The sequence below is a fragment of the Ictalurus punctatus genome, chromosome 19, assembly GCF_001660625.3.
Source record: "Ictalurus punctatus breed USDA103 chromosome 19, Coco_2.0, whole genome shotgun sequence".
In the NCBI taxonomy this organism is placed as follows: Eukaryota; Metazoa; Chordata; class Actinopteri; order Siluriformes; family Ictaluridae; genus Ictalurus; species Ictalurus punctatus.
Genome location: NC_030434.2, coordinates 22,694,363 through 22,721,952, shown reverse-complemented (window position 1 = coordinate 22,721,952; position 27,590 = coordinate 22,694,363). Strand labels below are relative to the sequence as shown.

At 40.4% G+C, this 27,590-nt stretch overlaps 1 protein-coding gene across 2 annotated transcripts in view; it reads right to left on the bottom strand.

Annotated features, from left to right (window-relative positions):
* plxna4 (plexin A4) overlaps window positions 1-27,590 on the bottom strand; it is a 346,384-nt gene that overhangs the window by 6,782 nt on the left and 312,012 nt on the right. For both annotated transcript variants that reach the window (XM_017494514.3, XM_047162222.2), the window contains exons 26-30: window positions 26,687-26,790; window positions 20,556-20,655; window positions 17,061-17,251; window positions 9,706-9,875; window positions 2,763-2,975 (exon numbers count right to left, since the gene is read on the bottom strand). In XM_017494514.3, coding sequence (XP_017350003.1) covers window positions 2,763-2,975; window positions 9,706-9,875; window positions 17,061-17,251; window positions 20,556-20,655; window positions 26,687-26,790 — 778 coding nt within the window. The remainder of the gene's footprint in view (window positions 1-2,762; window positions 2,976-9,705; window positions 9,876-17,060; window positions 17,252-20,555; window positions 20,656-26,686; window positions 26,791-27,590) is intronic.

Sequence of the window (27,590 nt, the reverse complement as noted above, 5' to 3'; positions counted from 1 at the left end):
TCAGTAGTCTGGGAATGGTGGTGACTGTTAATAAGTCCATGTCCTTCAAAAGCTGCTTTAGAGGCATCGGAAAAAAGGCTACGGAATGCCAGGAATACCTAAAGTGTGCTTAATGCAAACATGCATGTAAACAACACACACACACACACCCACACACACACACGGCCTTCTGTGTTCAGGAGGCTCGAAGCTCAAAGCAATCCGTCACTGTCAGCAGCAGCTGCAGTGTCACTGTCAACTCTTTAATTAAGGCAGGTCATTTACATTTTTAATTCCCATTCCGAGCCAACTCGTGAACACCTCATCTCTCTGTGTGTGTGTGTGTGTGTGTGTGTGTATGTGTTTCTAATTCACAGCACGCCGGATCCGTGTGACCACTTTGAGTGTCAAGTGAATGCTGCAGTGCACCATGGGGCTGTCATCAGCCCGATCCAAAAGGGTGTTCAAAATGAGAATCAGACAGAGAGAGAGAGAGAGAGAGAGAGAGAGAGAGAGAGAGAGAGAGAGAGAGAGAGAGAGAGAGAGAGAGGGACAGAGAGAGAGAGAGAAAGAGAGAGAGAGAGAGAGAGAGAGAGAGAGAGAGAGAGGGACAGAGAGAGAGAGAGAGAGAAAGAGAGAGAGAGAGAGAGAGAGAGAGAGAGAGAGAGAAAGAGAGAGAGAGAGAGAGAGAGGGACAGAGAGAGAGAGAGAGAGAGAGAGAGAGAGAGAAAGAGAGAGAGAGAGAGAGAGAGAGAGAGAGAGAGAGAGAGGGACAGAGAGAGAGAGAGAGAGAAAGAGAGAGAGAGAGAGAGAGAGAGAGAGAGAGAGGGACAGAGAGAGAGAGACAGAGAGAGAGAGAAAGAACAGAGACAAGTCCTTACATTCTCCATCTATAGAAGATACTACATAACGTAGTTACTCCAAAATTATTGGCGCCCTTTATGAACATGAACAACTTCAGCCTGTCCCGGGAGCACCAGGCACGAGGCAGGAATATGCCCCGAACGAGATGCCAGTCCATTGTATGAATTAAAGAAACAGTAAGATGATGAGGTGAGCAAAAAGGAACCTAAAGATGACAATTTCAGGAAGCTTAGTTGATTCTTTTGTGATGGGATTGCGTCTCATCGCACCTCCAAGTTGCGCAACGTCATCCCTGTGAGTATCACAAAACCATTCATTTCTCACAAGCACAGTGGCGGGAAATGAGTGAAAGCTCAAGTGCGGGTATTTGCTTGAATTATTTGAAGTATTTGCTCTCGTTTGTTCACTATCTCACCCGAGGTACGCTTCCGCATTCTGAAAGAAACCTCCAAAACCGCATCCCCCCCCCCCACAGAAGTGTGAAAAAGGCCCATGAGTTTATTGCTCTAGTTCTCCCTCTAGTGGAATAACTCAGACTACCTCTCTCTTTTTTTGCTTTCTTTAAAAAAAAATCTTTCAGCTCAGATACGGACAAGATTAAGAAAAATTCATTTAGATTGCAAATTAATTTGGAGGGCTTCATTAGAACCTTTATCAAGTCTTTTAAAAAAAAAAAAATAATAATAATGTTTGACACCTTTGACACATGTTTGTATTACAGGAATAGGTTCAGTGTTCTTCAAGTAGGCATATATAAATATTAAAATTGATTATAGGGTGCCAATAATTTTGAAATCACTCTAATAATCAAGCTATTCATTTCTTTATTTTTTTAAATGAGTTTTTTACTATAAGACTCGACAATGCCTCTGTATGTTGAAATTTCACTCTTTGTGTGTTATACATTTAGAGTATTCCATTTCACTTATTAAAATTTTTTCATCAAGGGTGCCAATAATTCTGACTACAAACACAGAATAACTAAAAAGCGCTCTTTGAATGTGTGGGGTAAAATTTCCTGAGCTGATTGCTGCTGTCACCGTCCATGGGTTCGTGCCACACTAGGGTTATTTGTGCCAGAGGCGAGATCAGTGCGGCAGCGGCGAAACACTCGCTCCGTACGAAAGCAATCAAAGCAGCAATTTATCTGCCACAGATGCAATTATAGCTACAAGCCTTTCTGTGAAATGTATGTGAGACATGGCCCTGATTTCGGTTAATATCAGACGAATAAATAAATAAATAAACGTTTGCATATTTATTGGCCTTCCTCGTACTTCCCGACTTTATTCACGGCATCTATGAATACACAAAGGACGGCATTAATAATTTAAAAAGCAATTTAGCAACCGGTGATGTACATTTCTTCCTGGAAAGCTTTTTCTCTTCTTCTTGCACACCTGCATGCAATGAGGTCGTGGGCTTCTCTTTTGCGTCCTAACACGAGTGGAGAAACAATTTCCCACGACAGTCTTTTCAGGCCACCGTTCCAGCAGACTCACCATCTTTTATTAAGCAGACATAAGACCAGGAAGCGGTGTGTATTCAGGCCAGAACAACGCTAAATATCTACATAGTTTTAGGTCGAAATGCGCCGGTCATTAATCTTGGAAATTTCCCAGAGGCTCTGTGGCTTATCACATACAGTCTCTGAGCTTACCACCAATCCACAGCTTTACAGCAATTAAAGCACTTGAATTATACAAACCCAGTCAATATATGAGAGTGCTATTAATGTGATAAGGGTTATGGGGTGCAAACACACTGTCAAGCAAACCACCAACACACTAATACGTACTCGTATCGCTTTCACTGACCTGTTTTTTTTTTTTTTTTTTGAGAGACATGGTTGTCAATAATAAAATCTCTCTCACACACACACACACACATACACACATTTGATTGAGGTCTGCTCTCACCTCTCCACCCAGCTCTTGTAGCTGGGGATGTCCTTGGCGTACAGCAGCTTGTTGGAGGGCGAGTCTTTACCCAGGCGGTGCTCGGATGTGGAGCAGGAGTCCATGAAGGTCTGCGCCACGACAGACAAGCAGGCATCCGTGATGCTGCTCTTATGGATGTCGAACACAAACTGGGGATTTTTAATCACGTTCACCCAAAACCTCAGAGGTAGGCTGAGAGGAGAAAAAACACACGCAGGTGCACGTTAGATCAGACGTGGGTACTTTCACTATTCCTCTAGTTGTCTTAGCACCGCTGCATATACAGTATCTCAAAAAGTGAGTACATCCCTGTAAATATTTGATGATATCTTTTCATGTGACAACACTGAAGAAATGACACTTTGCTACAATGTAAAGTAGTGAGTGTACAGCTTGTGGAACAGTGTAAATTTGCCGTCCCCTCAAAATAACTCAACACACAGACATTAATGTCTAAACCGCTGGCAACAAAAGTGAGTACACCCCTAAGTGAAAATGTCCAAATTGGGCCCAAAGTGTCAATATTTTGTGTGGCCACCATTATTGTACAGCACTGCGTTAACCCTCTTCGGCATGGAGTTCACCAGAGCTTCACAGGTTGCCACTGGAGTCCTCTTCCCACTCCTCCATGATGACATCACGGAGCTGGTGGATGTTAGAGACCTTGTGCTCCTCCACCTTCCGTTTGAGGATGCCCCACAGATGCTCAACAGGGTTTAGGTCTGGAGACATGCTTGGCCAGTCCATCACCTTCACCCTCAGCTTCTTTAGCAAGGCAGTGGTCGTCTTGGAGGTGTGTTTGGAGTCGTTATCATGCTGGAATACTGCCCTGCGGCCCAGTCTCTGAATGGAGGGGATCATGCTCTGCTTCATGTTGGCATTCATGGTTCTCTCAATGAACAGTAGCTCCCCAGTGCCGGCAGCACTCATGCAGCCCCAGACCATGACACTCCCACCACCATGCTTCACTGTAGGAAAGACACACTTGTCTTTGTACTCCTCACCTGGTTGCCGCCACACCCGCTTGACACCATCTGAACCAAATAAATTTATCTTGGTCTCATCAGAGCACAGGACATGGTTCCAGTAATCCATGTCCTTAGTCTGCTCGTCTTCAGCAAACTGTTTGCGGGCTTTCTTGTGCATCATCTTTACAAGAGGCTTCCTTATGGGACGACAGCCATGCAGACCAATTTGATGCAGTGTGCGGCGTATGGTCTGAGCACTGACAGGCTGACCCCCCACGCCTTCAACCTCTGCAGCAATGCTGGCAGCACTCATACGTCTATTTCCCAAACACAACCTCTGGATATGACGCTGAGCACGTGCACTCAACTTCTTTGGTCGACCATGGCGAGACCTGTACTGAGTGGAACCTGTCCTGTTAAACCGCTGTATGGTCTTGGCCACCGTGCTGGAGCTCAGTGTCAGGGTCTTGGCAATCTTCTTACAGCCTAGGCCATCTTTACGTAGAGCAACAATTCTTTTTTCAGATCCTCAGAGAGTTCTTTGCCATGAGGTGCCACGTTGAACTTCCAGTGACCAGTATGAGGGAGTGTGAGAGCGATGACACCAAATATAACACACCTGCTCCCCAATCACACCTGACACCTTGTAACACTAACAAGTCACATGACACCGGGGAGAGGAAATGGCTAATTGGGCCCAATTTCGACATTTTCACTTAGGGGTGTACTCACTTTTGTTGCCAGCGGTTTAGACATTAATGGCTGTGTGTTGAAGGTGTTTCAAAATTGTTATCACTGTTAATATTACTAATACTTTGTATATAATACCATTCCATCTGTCTGTCTATCTATCTATCTATCTATCTGTCCGTCTGTCTGTCTGTTTATCTATCTATCTGTCTGTCTATTGATCAATCAGTCAATCAATCAGTTTGTCTATCTGTCTATCTTTCTATTTGTCTATCTGTATGTCTATTGATCAATCAATCTGTCTGTCTGTCCATCCGTCAGTCCGTCCGTCTGTCTGTCTGTCTATCTATCTATCTATCCGTCTGTCTGTCTATTGATCAATCAATCAACCAATCAATCAGTCTGTCTGTCTGTGCATCTGTGTGTGTGTGTGTGTGTGTGTGTGTGTGTGTGTGTATTTGTACACATCTCATCCTTGCTTTTTTAGTCCTATTTGACGTTATTCTCATTGACACTGCGTTGTCTTGTCTGATTTACATGCTGACGATTTAAAATAAAAAAGACACATTTATTTAACATTTCAAACTTAACTAAAGAGTAATAAGTATGTTCCTTATCATGTAATAAACATTTATTATTCGCTTATGTGTCCACTGGGGGGCAGCAAAGACTCAGTTACAGACTACAGATCAGGGGAGTGAAAACATTGTACAGGCAGCTTTTGGTGGAAATAAAGTTTTGAAGTTAGCATCAAAGGTACATGGTGACATTTTTAGCATTTTAAAGCTACAGAAGAGGAAATGTGACATAGTATTCACGAAAGACTCAATTCAATTCGATTCAATTCAATTTGCTAAACTGGTTTGAGATAACTATATCTTTATTTTAAAATGTTGAACAATCAAAGAGATTTAGAGAATGTTAAACATTAGATGCTATCCTCTTAACGTCCCGGGTTATTATTCAGTTATTCATCTTAACTGGTTTATCTTAACAATACACATTTTATTCAGAGACTCCTGTGATTTTATTCCACAACTGCAGTAAAACGAATTCCTGTTTATTATTGTTTCACTTGATTATACCGAGTCACTCAGTTCTTTTAAACAAATGAATCATGCTTTGTGTACCAGCATGACGTTATCAGTCATTATCATACATCAACTTTTAGTGGCGATCAGCATTATTACTCGAGCTGAAATCCTCTGATTTATGGTTGATGGCGTAAAGCTAATGCTGATGCTGGACAGCGAGCCAACACACCAATTATCATAAAGACAAAGCTCGCTGTCTCTGCAGCCGCTGACAGGAGGGTTTGAGGCCAATTTCACAAAGATGGAGGATGAGTCAAGCTTTTCAGCATGCTCTTAAGTGCTCTTTTTAAATTGCGAAGGATAACAGCATCAGCTAAATAGAAACGTTCCGGTCAATTCAACACATCTTGCTTGTGCTCGTCATCAGGAATTAAAGCTACGCTTCTGCGTAGTGTAAACATAAATAGTAAATAAATAAGTATGGTTAGGGTTAGTAGGGTCGGTGTGGCACCATGTGACACTATGTCTCAAATCGCATACTTATGTTCTATTCTAGGCCATTGATAAGTGCTAACACTAATTAGTTTTTGTATAACGTTTAGTTATATAGCCTTATATACTATAGAAAACTTCTTATGTAGTCTTTAAACCTACCAAAAGGTCTGTACCAGCTTTCTGGGTTTTCTAAATCAGTAAATACTTTTCAGTGTAAAGTCAGGGTTTTCGATTTGAGACACAGCTCATGACAACAATCACAACGACGACGCGATGGTCGAACAGTTGAACCGTTTTAACTCGTCGGTACGTATCACTGTGCGTGAAATCTCTAAACGTCTTATAGACAGGGATGCTTTGAGGATATTTTGGCTCGGGAGCGACATCTAGTGGATGTTGCTTTCAATTCTCCAGGTATATATAAACAATGCAGGCGAGCGTGTGAACTATGTCAAAAGTCGGCTATAAATCTAGCCTAGCTGCAGAAAATAAAACGCGAACATACCGGATAGCTACGACGCAAACTGAACCCTTAATATGCAGATTTAATCCATCGTCGCATTTTTAACATAAACACCTTTGTTGGAGTGAAACAGCAGAAACATGCGCAAAACAAGCTGGAGCTCTGTACATCTGCGTGCTCAGCCGAATAAAACAAACAAACAAAATAAAACAAAACAAACCCCAGCAAGAGTGCGAATATAAATAGGGGAAACAGGGACCTGCTGTTCCTCAGGGCGAGGCTGCGCTCCTGGGTGAGGGCACTTTGCTGACGTGAATCATATTGGCTTGTTTGTATCTGCTGGCTGCCCTGCACCTTTTGTGCCTGTCCAAAGCGATAAACATATACAAGCTTGCTTTATTCCCCGGCCTATTTGCACTAAAGTGAATGGAAATGATTCAGGTGCGTGTGTGTGTGGGATGGAAGTGGTGGGGGTCAGTGTTCGCTCTGTTTGCAGTGTGCTCATTAATTTTCCAGGCAGCGTTGCTTTTTGTCATAGGCAACAAGAAAAAAATAAAAAAAAGGGGGAAAAAGAACGAGGGGAATAAGAAAGGACACTGCAGTAAAGTGGATGCGGTGTGAAGTGCGGCAGAGAGAGAGCGAGAGCGAGAGAGAGAGAGAGAGAGATATTCTCATACCCACGTCTATAACACTGTTACAAAATCATGGCTGAATAAAAGAAGATCTGGAATTATGGATAATGGATTATTCGACGTAGAACTAATCCGGGAAATGATATAATTTGAGATTTTGGTGAAATATGTGGAATCAGTGTGTAAATAGTACAAGCTTCGACTGAAATCTAGACCCAACTAAAGTTGGAGATCATTACTCAGCTGGCTGCATAGTAGTCCAATTGTACCCCCCCCCCCCCCCTCCCCACCCCTTTCAGTGCCATGGGCTACTGAGGCCGTTATGCTGGTTCAACCATGTGGCTGCGATCCTTCAAATGTTTCCATAACCTTAGGACAAAATGAAGAAGACCTTTTGCAGAAATGTAATTTATAGCCTTGACATTTAGTGCATGAGGTTCCATAAATGTTCCCACATCCTTCATTTTTCATCTTCAGTGAGCGCTTTATCCTGGTCATGGTCACTGTGGATTTGGAGACTATCCTGGAAACACTGGGTGCAATGCACGCTGGATGGGACACACACACGCACACACACGCACACATTCACACACTCATTCACACCTAGGGACAGTTTAGAGTCATCAATCCACCTACTGGCATGTTTTTGGGAGAACATCTGCAGAAAACCCAGACAACCCAGAGGAAACCCAGATGGACACGTGACGAACGTGCAAAACATCCACGCAGTTACCCGAAACTAAATGTATGTGAATCCTGCTGTTTTGTTCTTCTTTTCAAGACATTTTTAAAAGTATTTTTGCTTTATGTATGTACAGGATGCACGTACATTTTATTTAGTCGATTCTGTTGTTACGTTTACTTTGAAATATTCATGACTCGGCGGTACATTTTCCTGTCTTTCCAAATCTATTGGGGTGTGCAAACTTTTGCGCTCACCTATAAAGCACTATACCTATGAGTACAAAAGTTTGCACACCCGAGTAGAGTTTGAATGGGAACCAGGAACATGTATAAATATTATTATAATTATTTTTTAAAGAATTTCATGTTAAAAACGAACTGTACGTACGGTATATCTTGCACATATAGACAGTATGTTCAAAACCCACTGGGGCGCACAAACTTTTGCACTTACCTGTGCTGTAGAGTACTATACTTATGAGTACAAAAGTTTGCACACCCCTGAAGAGTTTGAATGGGTAGCAAAAAAAAAAAACAATTTTTAACAAGGCTTTCATGGTAAAAACGAACTGTACGTACAGTATACTCATGAGTGCAAAAGTTTGCGCACCCCGATGGATTTTGAACAGAAAACAAATTGTACACATTACCTGTACTTCGTTTCTAAGAATATTTCGTGTTAAAAACAAGCCGTATGTATAGTGTGCATTCATTCAAAATCCATTGGGGTGTCTAAACTTTTGCACTCATCTGCTGCGAGAGTACTATAAGCTATTATTATGGTGTAATGGCACATCACCTGTAGTTAAGTTCTACACTGTATAACTGCTAAATCTAGTTTAATAGTTTTCATGGAAGAAGGATATCTCACTGCAGCAGACTTCTAACCGGTTAGAGCCGGTCTAACCCATAGGCTCAGCAGTCCACCTAAAAATATTAGGTTTATTAATTATACACAAATGGCCGTTCAGCTTTAGGGAAACGAGTGCATACAAACTAACTAGCTTGCACCGACTGTTAGTCACGTTAGCGGTTTTTTGGGGCGAAATCTTGTCTTTAATAGCCTGGAAGACAGCAGCATATTTCACTCTGAAGACGAAAACAGGCTGAGTCTGTTGTTTTGCAGTACCTAAAGATGGAGCTCTTTTCTCCCCCCACTGCGAGAGACATTAGATGTCAGCAAAAAAAAACAAACGCGGCACGGCAGGAATATCGGTCTTGGTAAAGAGACACGCTCCGACGCACGATATATATATATATATATATATATATATATATATATATATAAATTTTAAAAAAAGCAATGACGCAGCGGAAGCGTTCGGCTGATGCGCACAATGGGTGTTTGTAAGAAATATTTTTTTAAAGAATGACTATTAATCATTTTGCCTTTTTATTCCCCTTCTTCCTTTTTTGTAGGAATGATTCCATTAACGTCTAATCTAGACGCGGTTAGGATGCTCAGAAATGAGGCAATGAAAGAGAGACGGGGGGAAAAAAAAAGTAGGGCTATAAAACTGAGTAAACAGACTTGATCATGCTCCCTGCTGTCCGGTCTACACATCGACGTTAAACCGTGATGGTCCTGAGAGTGAGGCAGCCATGAGCGACGCATGATGGTAGAGGAGGATAATGGTTAAATAAGGATTACTCTTACACCCTACCTCCTTTTTCTATCCATCCATCCATCCAATCCCGTTTTTTTCTCTCTGTAAATGTTTGCTCACACTCACTCTAGACCAATCGAAATAAACCGATAGGGTGAAATTAATTTCAAGCCAGACCTTATCGATTTGCTGCTCGCACGTCGTCATAGCGACGCCCGTGCTCACAGATGCATCATTGACAACAGTGATGTAGTGTTGAGAGCCATGTTTTGTTTTGTTTTTGGGGGACTGAATACGCCTTAATGAAGCTGTGCCTTAATGAATGTGATATTCATGTGTGGACTCTGACCAGTTGCTCTTCCATGTGTGCCGGACGTGAGGGTCGTGGATGCCGTGCTTGTCGGCTTGCTCGTCCAGGAAGTCGAACATGTACTTTATGGCGAGGGGGAGGGCGCTTCCTCTGTGTGCCGTGCTGAAGATGGTCTCAAACAGGTCGTCCACAAACTTCTGCAGCGTGCCCTGTGAAGCCACGGGAAATAAAAAAAACAGAAAAGGAAGAGCATAAGATGCATGCACTTTTATTAAATCATCAGCTCAGTCATTTAAATCAATAATCTTTTTTTCCCCCTGTATTTTAATGAATTATCCTCTAGTACACAAAAGCAGCACATTTGTACCTTTACACAACTTGTGATAAACCTCGGCCTCCTCAAAACCTAATCGGAATCGACCTTTTTCCCTTTTATTAGTTTATTTTTGCATTATAAATGATCAGAATTGCATTCTATAATATGTTTTATTACTCTTATGATAAAAAAAGTTATAATTCTTCTAAGAAATTTTATGACTCCTGCGTTCACAATGCTTTCTACAAGCATTATAATGTGTTATACATTCTATGTAGTATATACAATACCTTGCATAAGCCTGTATAAAGGCCTATTAGTATTTAAAGTTACATACAGAGCACTGCAATTCTATAATAAGCCTTATGACAGGTTATTACAGGTTTTAACTACAAGTGCAAAAGTTTGCACTCCCCCTAACCCTAACCCAACCCCCTCAATGAACTTGACAAACTTATAAGCTGACATTATGAAAGTTTTATGCATGAAATTATAACCATTTATATCCGATTTATAATGAATTATGAGAATAGTATTCATGGAATGTTTTTACCAATTCTTGTATTATAAAGTGTATAAAGTGTAACCTAATATAATGCAAGTGTTATGCATGTAGATTTATGCTTAATTTATAATGCATTATGTATGCAGAAATCATACAAAGTTTTACCAAATGTTTTTTTTTTTTAAAAAAAAACAGATATTATAACGTGTTATGTAACCTAATATTATGAAAGTGTTATGCTTGTAACTATAACTACTTGCATCCAATTTATAGTGTATTATGATTATCGGACTCATAGGATGTTTTACCAAATCTTGTATTTATAAAGTTTTTTGTAACCTGACACTGTGAGTGTTATGAATGTAACTAGAGATTGCCCGATAATCGTTTTTTACTGATATTTTCCCTGATATTTAAGCATTTTTCCATAACCGGATATCGGTTTTGTAGTATCGGATCCACTGATAAATGGCCATCTTGTGGGCGTTTTGAGAACTGCATGCAGCACTGCATCTGAGGGGAGACGGCGTCAACAACGGTAAAGCTAAGTATACTTGCTTTGCTTTAATTGATAAACTTTATTTAACATAACAGCAATTAATGCACAAATGAGACGTGTTACATAAACGCTTGATATGTACAGTGAGGGAAAAAAGTATTTGATCCCCTGCCGATTTTGTATGTTTGCCCACTGACAAAGAAATTATCAGTCTATAATTTTAATGGTAGATGTATTTGAACAGTGAGAGACAGAATAACAACAAAAAAATCCAGAAAAACTCATGTCAAAAATTTTATAAATTGATTTGCATTTTAATGAGGGAAAAAAGTATTTGACCCCCTCTCAATCAGAAAGATTTCTGGCTCCCAGGTGTCTTTTATACAGGTAACGAGCTGAGATTAGGAGCACACTCTTAAAGGGAGTGCTCCTAATATCAGTTTGTTACCTGTATAAAAGACACCTGTCCACAGAAGCAATCAATCAATCAGATTTCAAACTCTCCACCATGGCCAAGACCAAAGAGCTCTCCAAGGATGTCAGGGATAAGATTGTAGACCTACACAAGTCTGGAATGGGCTACAAGACCATTGCCAAGCAGCTTGGTGAGAAGGGGACAACAGTTGGTGCAATTATTTGCAAATGGAAGAAGCACAAAAGAACTGTCAATCTCCCTCGGCCTGGGGCTCCATGCAAGATCTCACCTCATGGAGTTGGAATGATCATGAGAACAGTGAGGAATCAGCACAGAACTACACGGGAGGATCTTGTCAATGATCTCAAGGCAGTTGGGACCATAGTCACCAAGAAAACAATTGGTAACACACTACGCCGTGAAGGACTGAAATCCTGCAGCGCGCGCAAGGTCCGCTGCTCAAGAAAGCACATATACATGCCCGTCTGAAGACTGCCAATGAACATCTGAATGATTCAGAGGACAACTGGGTGAAAGTGTTGAGGTCAGATGAGACCAAAATGGAGCTCTTTGGCATCAACTCAACTCGCCGTGTTTGGAGGAGGAGGAATGCTGCCTATGACCCCTGGAACACCATCCTCACCGTCAAACATGGAGGTGGAAACATTATGCTTTGGGGTTTTTTTTCTGCTAAGGGGACAGGACAACTTCACCGCATCAAAGGGACGATGGACAGGGCCATGTACCGTCAAATCTTGGGTGAAAACCTCCTTCCCTCAGACAGGGCATTGAAAATGGGTCGTGGATGGGTATTCCAGCATGACAATGACCCAAAACACACGGCCAAGGCAACAAAGGAGTGGCTCAAGAAGAAGCACATTAAGGTCCTGGAGTGACCTAGGCAGTCTCCAGACCTAAATCCCATAGAAAATCTGTGGAGAGAGCTGAAGGTTCGAGTTGCCAAACGTCAGCCTCGACACCTTAATGATTTGGAGAAGATCTGCAAAGAGGAGTGGGACAAAATCCCTCCTGAGATGTGTGCAAACCTGGTGGCCAACTACAAGAAACGTCTGACCTCTGTGATTGCCAACAAGGGTTTTTAAACCAAGTACTAAGTCATGTTTTGCAGAGGGGTCAAATACTTATTTCCCTCATTAAAATGCAAATCAATTTATAACATTTTTGACATGCGTTTTTCTGGATTTTTTTGTTGTTATTCTGTCTCTCACTGTTCAAATACAACTACCATTAAAATTATAGACTGATCATTTCTTTGTCAGTGGGCAAACGTACAAAATCAGCAGGGGATCAAATACTTTTTTCCCTCACTGTAGTTGAAGCAGCTCGGCGCTAAGAAATAGAGAAACTCATGCAGTCACGTAATCTGTTTACCTCATCGAAGCTTTTATTTAAAAAAAAAAAAAAAAAGACACTTCGGTAACAGTGCTTTATTTGTTTCTTTTTTGCACTCTATCAGACCCCTCTATTTATTGACGTATAAATAAGAATTGTTTTTGTTTTGTTTTGGATGCAAGGAGGGAGTGAAATAGAGAAGATTGTTATAAATAAAACGGTCTGTTCAGTTCAGTGGTGTTGTAATCATTGTGTCAGAAACAGAAGTAAAACAATAAATAAATATCGGTTCTGCATATCGGTTATCGCGCACATAAACATGCAAATAATCGGTAGCGGTATCAGTTATAAAAATAAAACAATATCGGTCGATCGCTACATGTAACTCTATATACGTACAGCGCAATTAATAATGAATTATAAATACAGGATTGAGACGAAGTTTTCTATGAACAGAGAATTTTGAAATGCTATGTAACCTGACACTACGTCCCATTTATAATGCATTATGAATACAGACTTCATAGGAGTTATTACGATTGTTCTTCATATTATTATTATTATTTTTATTATTATTATTAGACGTATTGATGTCAGTGTATCCAGTGCTATGACTGTGAAATCACTCCTTTTTTTTGCACATCATGTTTAATATCATCTGGGGACAGGTGGCAAATCTGCCTAAGCCTCTTTATGCAGCTGGATCACAGCCCACGGCGCACCAATGACCTGTAATTTCATTTAATGTTGTCAACTTTAAGGACACGAGAAGTAGATGGGAATCTAATCCACTTACGTGAACTGATAGGACGTGAAGCAGCGACAGAGAGGAAAACCAGAGAGATATAGTAAAAGAGGATGGGACGGGGAGGGGAGATAGTGAAAGTGAAAAAAAAGAGAGGAAATCAGAAAGCTTAGCTTATGAGTTCTCAAAATCCTATTTTGCTTGAGAGGGTACTGGGAATAAGCCCAAAAAAAACCTGTTAGCTGACAATCTCAGCAGTAATTCTGCTGTGTCCCACATTCCTGACAGCTTATCTTTTCCCTACGAAGACGAAAATACATATTTCCCGCTTGCCACGTTAAGGGTTCTGACAGATGTCGTCCCGTGTGACGGCTGACATCATCATTACTCGACGGGGAACCGGGGTCGGCTATTTACTGCCGTTTTAAAGATGTGCACGCTTTAAAAAAAAAAAAAAAAAAGAGCATGCTAATCAGAGCCGAGCAGGCTGACGTGATAAAGCAACCTGGTGGGTATTTTCTTTCTTTCTTTTCAATTAGAAGGTTTAAATACATGCAGAGAAGTAAAAAGCTGGAGAAAAAGTGAGGGACACTCACAGTAGGGGACGGATTAAACAGGTAGGGAGTGAATAAAAAAAAAAAAACAGTGAGGGAAGCCTTAAGCGAGCGATATTAACCCTTGCTGCGTCTTTTATTTCGTTCGAATACGGAGACAGTAAAGGGGCGAGTATGACGTGCTGGTGGAAGATTGAAGGTGTTTACTGGAGATGCGAAAAAAGGAAACAGTCAATTACAGCACTGTCATACCAATCATTTTTCACTAAGAGAACTGGCGGCATAATAAACTTGTTATTAAACAAAAAACAATCCATCTGAGCGATGACACACGGCCCACACACTGGGCAGGGAATCAGGCAGGCGCTGGTGATTTGTCTGGCATTCGTAGAAATGTATGTGTTGGATGTGTTTGAGCTTCTCGTAGGTGCTTATTGGCACACAGAACACAAGAATGACAGATGATGGAGCCTTACACACACACACACATGCGCGCACGCTCACACATTCCCATGTACATATGAAGAGATTTGTCATAGCAAAAAAAAACCCCCACCGCTTTCTGCTTCTTGCATATAATCAATCAGAAGTGTTAGAAATAAAAATGATTTGTTGTTACAAATTATGTTCTAGTAGCTCGCATCCTTTAGATTTAATACAAACTTGGGAACCACAATTAGGAGAAGATATACATTAAAGAGCAGGATCGGTGGTGGCTAGTCGTGATATTAGCCGCGAGGCTAATGTGTAAGGTAGCTCAACAATGACACTGTTATAATATGTGTTGAGGAACTATTACACACCCGCATCGACACGCTTAAAGACAGCTCGGCATCCGCGTTCGCAATTTCTGTTAAGAACTTAAGGGTTGCCTCCGAATACCAAACATGAAACAGAAATGCTGGAAGCATTTCATTCAGATTAAAAAAAAACCAACAAACACTACAGTTACGTTCGGCCTTCTGTCCGGTTGTGTATTTATACTCTATTTACGTTTAGTTTCTCTTCCAAAGGCATTTCGAAGGAAAAAAAAAAGAAAGAAAAAAACCCCTGCTAGAGTAAATAATCCACCTTTTTCACGTGTGCTTTCTCAATCAGCACTGATAATGTGTCTGAAAAATATCCACACCAAAACGAGATCAAATCTATTCAATTCATCCATCCATGCATCTTCTATACCACTTATCCTCTTCAGGGTCATGGGGAAACCTGGAGCCTATCCCAGGGAGCATCGGGCACAAGGCGGGGTACACCCTGGACGGGGTGCCAGTCCATCGCGGGTCTATTCAATTAAATTCAGTTTTATTTGTTAGCGCGTTTAACAATGGACGTTGTCTCAAAGCGGCTTTACAGAAACATATAAAGACAGGATAGAGATGTTAAGTGTGTGAATTTATCCCTATTGAGCGAGCCGGTGGTGACGGTGGTGAGGAAAAACTCCTCTAAGATGATATGAGGAAGAAACCTTGAGAGGAACCGGACTCAGAAGGGAACCCGTCCTCATATGGGTGACAACGGATCGTGTGAGAGTAAAGTAAAGTTCATTATTGTTTGTATATGAAGTCTGTTTTTGAACTAGTCCACTGTTCACTAAAGGAGACCTGAGTGTAAAACTGCATGTGGTAATTGCAGTCCCAAGGCCACCGCAGCAACCGTAGTCCCAGCAACCACAGCGAGAATGTCCGTGTGGAACTGAGGTACAAAACCATTTCCATGGTTCTTCAAGCGGTACCATCCTCAGCACTCTAAAGGGTGTGTCACTGTGACACAAATCCTTTGTGCTATGTACTTTTATACAGACATCCAGTTTGACTTCCCGGTTCTGTCCATTCTTCTGATTTAGAGTCGCACTCATTACAATCTCTCATGACATTTAGTTATTTCCGAAGATATACACTATCCCTTTTTCCCCAATCGGATTTTCCTGTTCACGCAATCCATCGACCTCTGTCTGTTTGTTGACTACTGACTTACTCCTGCTTTGCGTTTTTGGATTTCGCTATTCAACATTTTACTCCCGACTACATCGTGACATCATCAGACACGAGCGTCACTGATAGTCTACCTGAATCTACAGTCTGTGCTAGAAAGACATCAGCCCCAGAAATCGCTGCTTGCTTCTTCATACCATTCTGTGCATTTTTCTTACAACCATTGGTGGTGGTAATATGGTAAATGGTCTGCACTTATATAGCGCTTTTTTTTTTTAAACCTTAGCGGTTCTACAAAGCGCTTTACACTGGTTCTCATTCACCCATTCACACACTCACACACCAATCTCTGCAGAGCTGCCATGCAAGGCGCTAACTTGCCATCGGGAACAACTTGGGGTTCAATGTGGTTCAAACTTGGGGTTCAGTGCAAAGGACACTTCGGCATGTGGAGACACGTGGGCCGGGAATCGAACCTCCAACCCTACGATTAGTCGACAACCCGCTCTACCACCTGATCCACAGCCGCCCTAAGGTATTGTGCTTGGATCCAGAAAAATCCATCTCATTCTTTTCAGGACATTTGTTAACAGCAAAAATCTGACATGGATAACCAAAAAAAAAACCTTACACTGATGTTTTGATGATCATCACTGCGAGGCTTAGGCCTGCTTGGTCATTTATAGCAGACAGTCCTGAATGAGATTAACGTCCCTGGTTCAATTTACAACAGAACTACAGTGTATAATTTCATGATTCATTCTCTTGCAGGTAATTGTGACCCAGGTTGTATAACTAAAAATAACAAATTGGCACGTTTGGAACAAATAATCACAACTAAACGATCCACATCTCTCCAGCTGAGGCTGTTTGAGGCACAGAGATACAATTTATCCTTCGCCAATACAGTATCTTGTATATTTTGTCAGTACGAAATAGCTTTTGTGATGATCGTTGACGAAAACGATCAGTGAATAACCCATTTAACCGTGAGAGAGAAAATATGGCGTGCTAAACAAGTGCATTTTATTGATCCTTTGCATCTTTCAGGGCCTGATGAGGAGAAACAAGCTCACCTTGGTAGCCAGCAGTCTGGTCAGGTAAATCTCGGAGACCATCTTGCTGCCTCGGTCACCCTCCTTCTGGTCTCCGTGCTCGTGGTTCTTCACCAGGTGCCAAACTTTGACTCCACTTTCCAGGTCAGGTGTGATCATGGGTGTACGAGAGCGCAGGCTGTCTGGGCTGCCTGTGTATTTGATCATGTTTTCTGGAGGAAAGAAAAAAAGCGAGATTAAAAAAAGATCCCAGGTGGTGATCACCAGAGGGTCATCAACCTGGGTGCTCGGTGGTTTGAATCCGGGCCTATCTTCACACACTGGGATGAAGATTGGATATGAATGTTTTAGCACGTACGGCTAGTTAATTTTTCATCACGTCTCCGATGCTCGCCCTGGCCGACAGAACAGGTGTCGAGGCAGATGAAATTTTTATGGCTCCACCAGCGGCAGGGGTGAGCATGACATTTAATAAAAAGAAAGAAAGAAAAAAAACAGGCAGGGAGGTCAGGGAATGTTTACGCAGCGTGAAAAGAACTGATCAGCAAAAACGCCTGATCTGGTAAAGAAAAAAAAACCCCACACACATACACATGGAGCTTTCACTGTGTTAGATGCAGCAGAAATCAATTTCTCTAGAGAGAGAACAATTCTGCTGAGAGACAGCAAAACTGTTCCTGACCAGCGGAGGGAAAAGACAAAGAAACGGAAAAAGAAAGAAAAGAAAGATGGAGGACAATCAGGACACACAGAAAAGAAGGACAGGATGTGTATGTAGATAAGGGGACTGACAGTTTTGGAACAGGATTAAAAAAAATTACCATAAATTCCATCAGCTCTATACTGTTTTCACATTTAAAATCCAGGACGTTATTGGTATAATTTACTGGTGAGCATCTTAAGACTGAGGTCTGGCATGCAGAGCAGTCTTCAGCATAGCGGGTTTGGGTTTTTGTAGACTGTAATGTGCACATACAGTAGTTGAATTACAGGTTTGCACTGTGGGTAAATTATTAATACCCTCACTTGTGTATTAGGTTCTCACAGCCTGATAATGCTAAGAACAGGGGATCTGCAGGTCCTTAAATTTATTTATGTGTCTGAAGTACATATTACAAATGAAAATTAAGGGACTACACTTAGATATGGTATGGTATGATACATTGTAGTATAGTATAGTACAGCATAGTTCAATATAATAGAGCACAGCACAGTATAGCGCAGTATAATATAGCACAGCACAGTACAGTATAGTGTAGTGTAGTATAGTATAGTATAGTGTAGCATTGCAGATCATGGTTTAGTGTCGAATGGTATAGTATAGTGTAGTATACTATAGTGTAACATTGTAGATCATGGTTTAGTGTAGCATGGTATAGTATAGTATAGTATAGTATAGTATAGTGTGTAGTATACACCATGTATAGTATAGTATAGTATAGTATAGTGTGTAGTACACACCATGTGTGTAGTATAGTACAGTACAGATTTTTTAAGAACCTGCAGACCCTGTGTAAAATCTGGTATATTATAGTGTAATATGGTATACTATAGTATAGTGTAGTGTAATATAGTATAGTATAGTGTAGCACTGCAGATCATGGTTTAGTGTAGCATGGTATAGTATAGTAGAGTAGAGTATAGTATAGTATAGTGCAGCACACCATGTGTATAGTATAGTACAGTACAGATTTTTTAAGAACCTGCAGACCCTGTGTAAAATATGGTATATTATAGTGTAATATAGTATACTATAGCATGGTATAGTACAGTACAGTGTGGTATAGTATAGTATAATATAGCACGGTATAGTACATTATAGTATAGTATAGCATAGTACAGTATAGTACAGTACAGTATAGCACAGTATAGTATACTATAGCATGGTACAGTACAGTATAGTATAGTATAGCATGGTATAGTACAGTATAGCACAGTATAGTATACTATAGCACGGTATAGCAGAGTATAGTATACTATAGCACGGTATAGTACAGTATAGTGTACTATAGGACGGTATAGTACAGTACAGTATGCTATACCGTCCTATAGTATAGCACGGTATAGCAGAGTATAGTATACTATAGCACGGTATAGTACAGTATAGTGTACTATAGGATGGTATAGTACAGTATAGTATACTATAGCACAGTATAGTACAGTATGGTATAGTACAGTATAGTATAGTACAGTATAGAATAGCACGGTATAGCAGAGTATAGTATACTATAGCACGGTATAGTACAGTATAGTTTACTATAGGACGGTATAGTACAGTATAGTATACTATAGCACAGTATAGTACAGTATGGTATAGTACAGTATAGTATAGTACAGTATAGAATAGCACGGTATAGTACAGTATAGTTTACTATAGGACGGTATAGTACAGTATAGTATACTATAGCACAGTATAGTACAGTATGGTATAGTACAGTATAGTATAGTACAGTATAGAATAGCACGGTATAGTACAGTATAGTATAGTAAAATGTTATAGTATAGTATGACATACTATAGGCCTTTAATTATAATATATAAAATGTAATTTCAGACAAATTAAGATTTTCAAGAACCTGCAAACCCTGTGTATAGTATGGTATGGTATAGTATTGCATAGTCCTTTAACCTTAGTAAAACTTAGTAAAATTTCATTGCTCTAAGCTTTATCAGGCTTTGTGAGAACCAAGTGAGCTTTTTAATAAGGTTATTAATAATTCAACCAAATTGCAACACTGTAAAGCAGCTCTATGCACCTTGAACATTCTACAAATCCCCGAACACCGAAGACCGCTCTGCATGCCAGACCTCAGTCTTCAGACGCTCGCCGGTAAATTACACGCTGGAGTTTGGATGCCGAGAGGAAGGCAGCATAATGAGCTCATGTCTTTCCTCTTGGTTCTCTGTCTTTTGTCCTCCGTTAGTTCAAAGAGCATCTCCAGTTCAGCTCATTTGAAAAAAGCTCCCTTTCGTTTGAAATTAATTCTAAAAAGGTACTAAAAAGATGTGTGGCATCCACTCTCTCACTTTCCCATCTCACCCCCTGGGACGTGTCTGCCACACACACAGCCTTTCTCCCTTCATTTAGGGCTAATTTGGAGCCGAAGTGAAAGACTATGGAGATGAGACGTTGTTAATGCTCTATTTGATGTGTGTTGGAGAGTGCTCGCGCTGCCCCGGCCCTTTGATCTGCTACTTTATCGGATCCAATAGCATGCTGGGCGATATGAGTCGGACAGCCACGTCTCAGGAGGGAAGTCAAGTGCAAAGAGACTCATTTTTCTCCTCCGTCCGCTGTTGTGTGAAGGCGACTCTCTTCATGTAAAGCCCTCTCAGGTTCTTGCCTTTCTGGCCAGTTATTGATGAGACATGCTTTTCATTTCACTCAGTCTGCTCTTACCTTTCTATGAAAGTGGTTCCTTTTTTTTAAAAAAATCCTCACGCAGTCAGACACATACATGCACTGTCAGACATAAATCGGTCACATATTTCTCAAATTACAACCAAGATGCCTACCGTATTTGCTAGCAGACGTCCTGGAGACAGTGGAGTTGTTAACAGAGTTGTACGCAGTGACCTGCTTTGGTACGAGGGCCACCAGTGCGTTATCAGATACCTGCAGAAGTGTCAAACAATTAGCACTTATTACATTTTTAATTATAAAAAAAATTGACACACCGTACCTTTTTTATCCATTTATATTTACATTTTAATATGTACTCACGAAAGAAGTTTCTGTTATTGCTTATGTTATCATTTATATCACAAAAAGCACTATCTATCCTGTGGCGAAAAACTTCAAATGACTTCTTTACTTCTGACTGTTACCAAGAGCTCGCACTGGAGACTCCTTCTATTAGAACATCAAATAAATCTTCTTACACATCAACAATGAAACATTTTGTTGGCGCGCTTTTTAGAATCCGTTTGTTATTAGTCTTAGATTATGTGGCGCATCTGCCGTACAAGTCCCTGTGAATGAGCTGTTGCTATAGAAATGATTTGCATTCATACAAACCCGTCATTTGCAGCTGCACTACTGTCAGAACTGATTTTACAGAAAATTAATCAACACATTCTGACCAATCAAATTTGAGAATTCAATAGCACTGGGGTATAAAATAATATATAATATAATATAATATAATATAATATAATATAATATAATATAATATAATATATGCTATAAGTTAAAATGAGAATTCATTCTATATGGAAGAACATTATCAAACCTTTCTTATAATGTTTTTTTTTTTTTAGAATATAAAATTGCCTTTGTGAAACTACAGACTCTCCTGCTCCCAATTCAATAATGGATTTTTCAGATCTAACCACTCAGGCAATGCAACTTTATGAAACAGCCTTGACCAACCAGACAAATGGATTCAATCAGCACACAGACAGGGGATTTTCCATCCCAATGAGTTTTCCCTGTCTCAGCACAATCTGGCAACCCGAAGTCTGACACACTTACAGGGTTAATTAAGGTGATCGTCTCTGAAGCGCTGGTGAATACATGAGAGCTGGGCTTCGGAGACAATTACCGCATTATTATATCTATCCGGAATCTAACCAGAGAGTTATAACCGCTGTTCATTACACAGATAATGTGAAATATAAGAGGGAGGGCCGGAGAGAAAGGAGAGCGGATCTGACCACACAGAGAGCATGACGGGAATGGAAAACCACTTCTCTTGGTAATAGTGAAGCAATTAGAGCCATTAAGTTCATCAGTATCTTAAGCTATTATAAAAATCATCAGGGGAAAGTGAAGTCTTTCTTTTCTTTTTTTTTTTTTTTCCATCATCGCACATACCGAGCGAGTCTGAGTGCGTGAACTGGCACTTTGGTGAGATTCTCGATTGCTGATAGCATTCAGACTGCTCAGATATAGAAAATGTCAGCAAGAGCTTATATAACACAGTGAGATGTTTCCAGACAGGAAATCAAAGAATTAATGTCAGCGCCTTGGACGGGGCAGGATGTGTCTGACTGGTAAGAGACAGAATTAGAGCTGAAGGCACCCCGCTATTCTTATTCCTATTCGCAGAGAGAGAAAAAAGGAAGTGGATTCATGCTGAGTGTAACTGCAGACCGGTATTCTGAGTCCATATGGAGAATGGTGAAAGTAGGTAACAGTGAATGAATGAATGAATGAATGAATCAATCAATCAATCAAAGAGTCTTTTATATTGTAGTATGTTGTGTAAAACTCAATTTGGTGAGTGGTGAAAACAAGCAATGATGAATGAATGAATGAATGAATGAATGAAAATGGAAGAGTGACTAATGTAGTATGTTTACTAGAGTTCATCTGAAGAGTAGTGAAAGTAAGAATGAAATAATAAATGAACGAATTAATTAATTAATTTATTTATGAATGAATGAATGAATGAAAGAATGAATGAATGAAAGACATAGTGGCTTATAAGGTAGTATGTGCCCATATGAGCCCATCTGGGGAGTGGGGAAAGTAGGTAACAGTGAACGAACGAATGAATGAATCAATCAATCAAAGAGTGTTTTATATTGTAGTATGTTGTGTAAAACTCAGTTTGGTGAGTGGTGAAAACAAGCAATGATGAATGAATGAATGAATGAAAATGGAAGAGTGACTAATGTAGTATGTTTACTAGAGTTCATCTGAAGAGTAGTGAAAGTAAGAATGAAAGAATTAATGAACGAATGAATGAATGAATTTATTAATGAATGACACAGTGGCTTATAATGTAGTATGTATTATATGAGCCCATCTGGGGAGTGGTGAAAGTAGGTAACAATGAATGAATGAATGAATGAATGAATGAATGAATGAATGAATGAATGAATGAACGAATGAATTAATAAATAAATGAGTGGCTTATATTGAAGTACGTTGTGTAAAACTCAATTTGGTGAGTGGTGAAAACAAGCAATGACGAATGAATGAATGAATAAACGAATGAAAGAAAATGGAAGAGTGGCTAATGTATGAAAGACATAGTGGCTTATAATGTATTATGTATTATATGAGCCCATCTGGGGGAGTGGTGAAAGAAAGAAACAATGGCTGACTAACTGACTGACTGGATGAATGAACGAATGAATGGCTTATAATGAATGATACAGAATGATACAACAAGAAATGCTGAATGAATGAATAAATGAATGAATGAATGGTGTATAATGCAGCATGTATAAGCAGGAACTGTAGAGTGGTGAAAGTCAAAAACATGTAATAAATGAAGTGAATTAAGGCACGAATGAATGAATGAACAGGTTACAATGTAGTAAGCAGTATCAGAGTAGTGAAAGTGAGAAACAATGAATGAATGAACAAAGGTGTAGCTTATAATGTAATACATTGTATCAGAGTTCATAAAGAGTAGAACGTAAGAAATGACAAAATGAATGAATGAATGAATGAATGAATGAATTAGCAGCTTATAAGATAGTATCAGAGTCCACAGGGGGAATAAATGAGCAAATTAGTGATGGAAAGAGCAGATTGTAATGCAGTATGCAGTCTCGATGAATGAATGAATGAATGAAAAAACAAATGAATGAGTGAGGGTTTTTATGAGTGATACTGTCAGAAATGCTGAATAGCATAAATGAATGAATGAATGAACCAATGCTTATATTGTAGTATGTAGCAGTAGTGTGAGAGTCTAGCTGGAGAGTGGTGAAAGTAGGAAATGTGGAATGAATGAATGAATGAATGAAAGAGTAGTGAATGTTGTAGCAGGTGCAATTTGAGAGCTACGCTGACTGGAAAAGTCTTTGGAAGTCAATTTTGTGTGGTGTGTGTGTATGTGTATGTGTGTGTGTGTGTGTGTATGAAGGATAAAACACTCTCCTCACCTGAAAATAAATTAACTTCTGTCTTCATTATCTCATCTCCAATTCCAATCACCTCCTAATCTAGCCTCCAGTCCTCCACCCGCATACCCACACGCCGCCCATGTGACATTTAATTTGAGAACGTCGCAGACCTCTATCTCTCTTTCTTTCTCTCTCTCGCTCACTTTTGGAAAGCTCATTTGTGGGGCGGCAGGCTAGCCTAGTAAATTATTTACACCGTAATGAAGCATGTGCCTGTCACCTGTCCTCCAGACAGACAGATAAAAAAAAGAATGTTTCGATGATATGATACAAACAGTGTGTGTGTGTGTGAGATAGATAGCTGATTGGCACTTCAGATGGGACTTCAGGACATGGATTTTGTCTTTCCACGTTTCCCGATTCCCCCCTGTGCACTATTCATAGGATCTGTCAATCAAACTCAAGTCTGATCCTGTGACCAGGAAGTGATTCGGTTGTTTAGTCTATTACAAGGTCACCGAGGTGAACGGGGTCAAGGTTGTTAAGAGAAAATCCGATCGAAACACTATGAATGTTAAACGAACAGATTCGCTCCGTTCTCTTATCTCTCAAGCGGCCTAAATTGGACAAACGACGTCTCCTGGAGAAAAACATATGAGAAGGAAAGCAAGCATCAACTCCATCAGTGTGATAATGGAATGATACGAGAACGACAGAAAAAGAGAGAAGTAAAAAGATAAGCTGTCAGCATTTCATGGTGTCCTTGTACCATTAGAACTTGTTAGACGCTGCTTTAAATCCTCAAAGCTGTCCTCTTATTATTTAAACGTTCAGTCATCCATTAACTTGATCAAATCCAATGGAATTATGGAATAAAACATTTGGGGGGATGTGCTGATTTTGGACAACAATCAATGAGCGGGTGGTGTGATGTGTCTGAACATGACAAGGATTACTCCTACCACCTGGTTATTTTCCAACAACGCGATGTCACAACAGCGATTTTCCAATGTTAACAATTTTTTGTTACTTTTTAAAAAAAAATCCATTTCTAGTTACATTGCATGTCGTAGAACATCTGCAAAACAAGTTAGTTCCCTCACCAGGCGCACAAATTTTCTCCGTCTTGAAATCAATAAAGCTTGTCAAAAAAGGAAAGTGCAAACTCCGCCGTCTTGAAGACTTTCGTGTGGTGGAAAGTTTACAGATTTACCTCTAGCTGTTACCAAGCACTGACACTGGAGACTCCTTCCCACATTTACACTTCTTTAAAAAAAAAAAAGAAAAGAAAAAAAAAAGCCATTCATATGGAGGGCCCATCGTACAAGTGAGCTTGTTGCTATAGAAACAATAACGTATTCGAACGGTCGAATTTGCAGCTGCAAAACTGTCAGAGCTGATTTTAAGGAAAACGATTCGACAGCTTCGGACCAATCGGAATCGAGAATTTAACAGCGCTCTCGTACAAACTGTAATATCGGCTGCCTACACCTACTGAGAATCAATACGAGCTTTGATATCCGAGTGAGGGATTTCTTTAAATAGAAACTGACACACACACACACACACACACACACAGAGCGGGAGAGAGAGAGACACAGAGAGAGAGACACAAAGAGAGAGACACACACAACGAGAGAGAAACACAGAGAGAGACATACACACACACAGAGACAGAGAGAGAGACGGAGAGAGAGAGAGAGAGAGAGACAGAGAGAGAGAGAGAGAGAGAAAGAGAGAGAGAGAGAGAGAGAGAGAGAGAGGTTGTGGCACTCATATGAATGAGTTTATTTCCAAAATGTTTTTTTCTCCACAGTGGACCTGAATGTTCATTGATCACTACATACGCACCATTTACTAACAGGGGCTGATCGCATTATGAGCTAATACCGCATTCTTTTCAAAATGCATTACTCGCTATGTGTGTTTTTAAATGAACTCACACACAAAAAACAAACAAACATGTGCCCAAGAGCTTTATCTAGCTAACATAAGCTAGCCGATTTCTGCATCGAATTTAAAACTTAAAACATTTACAAGTCTGGTTGAGTTTTGTGATCTTTAGCTGACTTTAACATCGACAAACAGTGCGCCTAAATGTAAAGCAACAAAGGAAGAAAGGTTCGGTCTGTCTCTACACATTAATTCAACTATTTATTTACCTACAGTATTTGAAGAAGAAAACTATTGGCACTAGTGAAAACTATTAACTAGAAGCACTGACATTACTGGCTGGTAATTTGTGTATTCCTCAGTCTATCTTGTTACTTATTTTTTATTAGTAAAATTTATAGTTGAAAACAACACCCGTCTTTCGTGCAATTATCCAATCAGCCAATCAAGTGGCAGCAGCACAAAGCACACAATCATGCAGGTATAGGTCAAGAGCTTCCGCCGATGTCCACGTCAAACGTCAGAATGGGGGGAAAAACGTGATCTTAGTGAAAGAGTATTTCAGAAACTGCTAATTTGCTGCAATTTTCCCATTCGGTATCTAGAGTTTACACAGGAAGCACCTTGTTGATGAGAGAGGTCAGAGGAGAATGGTTAGTTTGAGCTGACAGGAAGTCTCACTAAAACTAGAGGCGTACAGGTTCCTAATAAATTGGTGGGTGAGTGTAATAATAAAAAAATAATGTGTGAAAAATACATATAATTAGATAAAACTGCGATTTGCCTTGCAGGCAGACCTACACTCAGAGCTGCTCCTATAGACAATGAATCACCACTTTCTGACCAATCAGATTTGAGAATTCCACATCGCTGCTCATTATATACTTCTTATAGGATCCAGGTCTGCAGGCATGCTGCATAACAGGAGAAGGTCATATTCAGGGTCGTACCTGGTAATGAGACAGCATGTTGAGCCTCTTCCAGTCACTCTCGATCTTCGTGGTCATGTCCTCGTCCTGCAGGATGATCCGAACCCCTCTGCCCTGACGCCACTCTGCGAAAAAATAATAATAAAGAGAAAACATTCATGAGGATCGCGAGAAGCTGTAAGTATCTCAAGCACATGGATACATTCTCCTATATTCCTGAATTGAAGCTGTTTCCTGGAGAGTAAACGTCTGTGGAGGCAAAGTCAAAAGAAAAAGACTTCTTCTGTGGAAGGGAAAGATTTAATGATCAGGCTTTCTTCTCGAAAACAGTGTGATTCACACCGAGAGAGAGAGAGAGAGAGAGAGAGAGAGAGAGAGAGAGAGAGAGAGAGAGAGAGAGAGAGAGAGAGAGAGAGATCGAGGTCTAGAGACAGTGAGCGGAGAACAAGTGCGAAAGAACGAAAGAGGCAGAAGAAACAAGGCAAAGCAAGAGAGGGAAAGAAATAGGAAAGTGGAAGACAGGTAAATTAATCTCGCTTTCTGCTCTTTGGGCCGTCGTGGCTGCCGGATCGATAGGAGTGATTAGGCTCGGTACAGAAAGCCACTTCCTTTTTCATCTGCAGCAGCCCGAGCCCAACCGGCCCTAATCGACCCACGCTAAGCCTCCTGCCAAGCTCTTATTGCACTTCCACAGCAATTTCTATAGAAACAGAGCAATCGCTTCTCTTCTGTATATCGCTTCTGCTCCAGCTGGCCCCTGGGAGCCCTTCAGAAGGCCTGTGCCTGTGCACCTTCAGATCTGGAAGTAGGTTCTGATGAGAAAAGAGAATCGCAGCCCTGAATGAACTAAATGTGTCCCTCTGCAGCCACAAGAGATGGAGAAGGGTCATCGTTTCCGTCTTTTCGATTCGAATCATGCCACAAA